At 37.5% G+C, this 5000-nt stretch overlaps 1 protein-coding gene across 6 annotated transcripts in view; it reads left to right on the forward strand.

The window, feature by feature from the left end:
* Positions 1–5000, forward strand: part of LOC119589995 (trithorax group protein osa-like) — a gene marked incomplete at its 3' end in the record, with an annotated part of 39492 nt that overhangs the window by 31453 nt on the left and 3039 nt on the right. For all 6 annotated transcript variants that reach the window (XM_037938699.1, XM_037938700.1, XM_037938701.1 and 3 more), the window contains 1 exon segment: positions 1767–1916. In XM_037938699.1, the coding sequence (XP_037794627.1) occupies positions 1767–1916 (150 nt within the window).

Genomic DNA, 5000 nt, shown 5'->3' on the forward strand with positions numbered 1-5000 from the left:
GGCAAGTAGAGACTTTAGAAAATAATGATAACTGAAAATACAACATATGCTCGTAGTATTACGAAGAAATGGCAAGGGATGCTGGTATTTAGCATGAGCGGTCGCGCATGCTAGGGCAATGATATAAGGCCCCGGCAGCGGGGCTTGGGCCACTATGAATACTACCCGTTGGGAAAGGGTTAAGAGTCTCGATAGGCTGTCCCAAGAAATCTACTGCTGCTTTATGGCTACATAAGAACATAGGAAGGAGACTTCTTTGGTATCTTCTAAGGTTATCTTGTATGCTGTTGACAAACCATGTGTTCAAGCAGCAGCTGGGGACGAAGTACCTTGAGCTACTTTTCCTTCTGTCCATAGAGCATTGTTTAACATTCCCAGGGAAAATTTTCTTGACCTGCAATTCAGTAGCTAAGGTGGTGCCATCTCGAGCAGTGATTGCCACTTGATATCCCTTCCCAGCCAAATTGTTATCAGTACACCTTATTCAATTAGGAGCAGTATCATTTATTTGGTGTCATTATTAGAAACAGTTACCTAAAGTGAAAGCTACAAGCAAATAAGGGCCTAATATTTTTGTTTTAAATATTAAACAATCCATACACAACACAGGAAAACTTCCAGTGTGACAGGTTCCAGCATCTTTGGTCACTCAGTGTTAGATGCACACTGATAGTGGTAGAAGTTGGGGTGAGCAGTGATTTTGTGTGTGCTTGTGTCTTACACATGCATTTTTCTGCTATGTATTTGTATGTATTGTTAGCTGTATTAACTCCTTACGAAGTGAATGCATAAAACTGATTTCAAAATTCCATATAGTTTTTATTTTAGAGCATGTATCATTGTGTACTTCAACATGCAATAATCAATATTTCACTTATTTTTCCAAATTCAGAATTCCAACCATGGCATGGCCTTCATATTAAAGTGCTTATTACAACAAAAATGACCAAATTCAAATCAAAACAAATTTGCCAATGGTGGAATGTACTTAACATTGGAGCAAATCCAAACCAAAATGTTTATATTTACTTTTATTTTTATTTTTTAACATTAGTGCTTTGTATTCGGTACAATTATAGACCCCTACATAAGCTGTAGCATATTACCAGGGAGTCTCGATGAAGAGCACACTTCATGTATAAATATACACAAAACTTATAAATTTGAAGGAAAATCTGAAAATATTTCTTCATAAATCATTGTGATTTTAATTTTTTCTGATATTAATATAAAAGTGTTCTTTGAACATTCACGAACTCATATCAATGCGCAATGTCATTATCAAATGCCATATGCTAGAAGCAAATGTTCATACAGATGTACCTGGCACTAATTACCTGCATCCATAGTTTACCTGTTGGCACTTATGCCCTTGCGCCTCCCAAGAAATAACCCGGTTTTGGCTCAAACAATTGTTTGGTAATTTCCTCATTCATGTACGTACAGCATAGGCTAGCCAGCTCAATTATACATTTATACACTCTCTAACCCCCCCCCCCCCTTCCATTCTAGGACCTCTAAAGTCTCTTTTTAGCCTGATTGCAATAGAATTGTTATTATGCAGCCAAGAGCACAGAGATAGGGGTAATTTCATGTTTCTCGTGCTTCTGATTTTTCCCTCAAGCAGCTGACTCTGCATGCAGTTTTGATGCATTGTTTGGTGTTGCACTGCAGGCTCCCATGGTAATTGGGTTAAAGTGTCTTATCTAATACCCCAGATTATTATTTTTGCCAGCTAATTGTCTTTTATCCTTTATCTCTTAAAGGTGTATCATATGCCAGTAATGTTTGGAGGGTATGATTATTCTTATAATCCATGGGCATACCCAGTTCCAGTAATGCCATCACCACCAATGGAAATGGTGCCACCTCCACCAATGGGAGCTCCACCGCACCAGAATTATCCACCACCATATGTAAGTTTTTAAGAGTTATAGTATTCTCCTTTTATCCATCTGCTTCCTTGTTCATTTAAAGCTTGAAAAATTCAGTAACTTTTTGAAATTTCAATTGCATTCATGAATAATGTGAGTTTAGTTTACCATTTCTTTTGCCTGCCTAAAAGAAATTGAGAGGAAGTTAGTATGAGAAAGTATGAATATGTGTATATGTATGTAAGAGTGAATGAGTGTGAAATTTTGTTTAATTGTAATTATGTATTTAGTATATGATTCAGTTTTTACCTAAAATTCAGATCACTTGCTATGCGCAACAAATAGAAAACATTGTTGATTCTGCTTCTAATGGCCAGAATAGGTTCGTTTGGTCTTCGAGTGATTGCTGACAAATACTTGATAGCCTGAAAAAATATAATTAGAATAATTTTGGCTTGACCTTTGTATCACTCTCTCTCTCTCTTTCTTTCTTTCTTTCTTTCTTTCTTTCTTTCTCTTTCTCTCTTTCCCCTCTTCTCTCTCTCTCTCTCTCTCTCTCTCTCTCTCTCTCTCTCTCTCTCTCTCTCTCTCTCTCTCTCTCTCTCTCTCTCTCATTCTCATTCTCTCTCTCTCTCCCTCTCCCTCTCCCTCTCCCTCCCTCCCTCCCTCCTCCCTCCCTCCCTCCTCTCCCTCCCTCCCTCCCTCTCTCTCCTCTCTCTCTCTCTCTCTCTCTCTCTCTCTCTCTCTCTCTCTCTCTCTCTCTCTCTCTCTCTCTCTCTCTCTCTCTCTCTCTCTCTCTCTCTCTCTCTCTCTCTCTCTCTCTCTCTCTCTCTCTCTCTTCCAAATTTCAAAAATCGGGCCATGACTTGGCCTGCACACTCTGAACCACTCGTGAAAGAAAGAATATTCTATGGAGGCACTCATACATATGCATGCACACTCACACACTTTTTTGGCTGTTCTTTTCTTTACTTCTTTACTTTTCTTTCTTTCTTTTTTTCTCCAGTTTTGTTTCAAGAATACTCTTCTATTTACAATGTGCAAAGAAGTCTTTGTCATGCTTTTTCACAAACCTGACAGCAAATATGACTACAAATCTACACGAGTTTTGGATTCGTTGACCTTCTGTTAATATGTGAAAAGTAATTGATTTTTATTTCAAGAAGGGAGTAAATGTACCTGTACTTGTTATTCTTAAGCAAGTTAAATTTGATAATGTAAAATGTTACTGATAATCCAGAATGCCTTTTCCATTTGTTGGAAAACTCAAGTGGTAGAGATGTATCATTACAAAAAATGTATTATCAAGCAAAACAGTAGTCAAAGTACTGTACATCAATTTACTTATTTTATTTACCCTTTTCGGATGATGTGGGGTTCACATCATGGCTTGTGCATGGCTCCAGGCGACAGGTCATTCATGTCATTTTACAATGATGTGTGCCTTACATTTTATGCTGTTCTTTATAAGGAACTCTCATGCCCACACCACATACCCTGCGCATTGCCTGATGAAGAATGGAATGGGTAATGCAATAATTGGCTATTGTTTTGTGTAAAAGGTAAATTTTAGCACATTTTTGATACGGCAGATGAACTAATCTTCCCTGCGTGTATTAATGCGTGTCAGTGTATATATGACTCGGTGTGGGATCAGTAAAACAAAGTTCATGTGCTTAACTCTATGTATTGAGGAGGATCTATGTGGCACTACAGAGGGTTGTTTACATTACTGACATAAAGCTTTGCCATTAGATGGCATACATAAAAGAAAACATACCCTTAGATGTGTAACTTAACAAAATTGAATTTCACCTTACTATAGGTAATATGAGTTATATCATAGATACATGAAATAAAAGTATCCATATTTTAATAACCATCTTTGAATCACAAAATTCTTGGAGTTGAACTGGTTCATCTGACTTTCTAAATGTAAAACCATAGATCATGGTGCCTTTCAAGTACTTAAGAACATGCTCAGCAGAATTTAACCCCTCACAGCTAGGTAACAGAAATCTCTGAGTGTGATAAACTCTGGTGGTGTCTGACAACAGCTAGAAACTGGGCATAGGAGTCTGCTACATCAAGCCAAACGTCCCTCTCCATGCGCTCTGGCGTGTCGCCATGTGTACAGGCATACCCCGCAGACCAAGCAGTTTGTTATGACGTTGGTACATGTGATCTGGCAGTGATGGATTAATTGAGCTTTTATGGGTTTTGACATATATTGTGAAAGTTTTGTAACCACATAGCACAAGTCTGGTCTAGTACCTGTCATAGCATATATGAGACTACAAATTATTTCTCTGTAAAGAGTTGTATTAGCCAACTCATTAGATTCTACTGTTGAGGTGTTTATAATACTTGGATCACATGGTATGTTTCTTGCATAACAATCTGACATGTTAAATCTCCAAAATCTTTTCTACATATTTGGTTAGATTCACCTCAATGTAATCTTTCCCTGTAACAAATGACATTCAAAGAAACCAGTTTAGTGTGCCGAAATCAGTCATTTTAGATTTTTAACCAGATTTTTTTTACATTTGTTCATCAGGGACATGTTGCTGCTGACAATAATTAAGTCATCTACCCAAATGAGCACAACAGTATCACTGTACCTATCATGCTTTAGATACAGACAATGATCACTCTGTGATTTGTGTAATCTTTCGGCTGTTCCCTTTTGATGTGGAGAATAGAATGCAGAAAACTCTTGTTTAATCTTATTCTCTATAAGGAGTGTCCTGATTTCTTTATTGTAAATTCTGTTACATGGTCACATCTCAGGCTTTTAATATTGCCATATGGTGCTGTTTCTGCAAGATATCTGTTCATAGTATGCACTGTATCACTCTTATTCTTAATGAGGTAGATTCTAAGAGATACTGTACCTGTAACCTCCTTTTAGCTGCAGGATCAATAGTTCCTACTACATTACAGTGTACTAAATCTAAAGGCTGTTTAGCCTTTTTGTCAGGCTCTCTATTTCTATACTGTGTTATCTTCTCAATAGCACATGTGGTACAGCTGAACCTCTCTACTCAAAATATGCATTCCATCAACAGTTGCTTTAAGTTTTTGCACATAACCACATTGTAGTGCCCTATGATTCCTCTAGGG

This window comes from Penaeus monodon, chromosome 26 (assembly GCF_015228065.2).
Source record: "Penaeus monodon isolate SGIC_2016 chromosome 26, NSTDA_Pmon_1, whole genome shotgun sequence".
Classification (NCBI taxonomy): Eukaryota; Metazoa; Arthropoda; class Malacostraca; order Decapoda; family Penaeidae; genus Penaeus; species Penaeus monodon.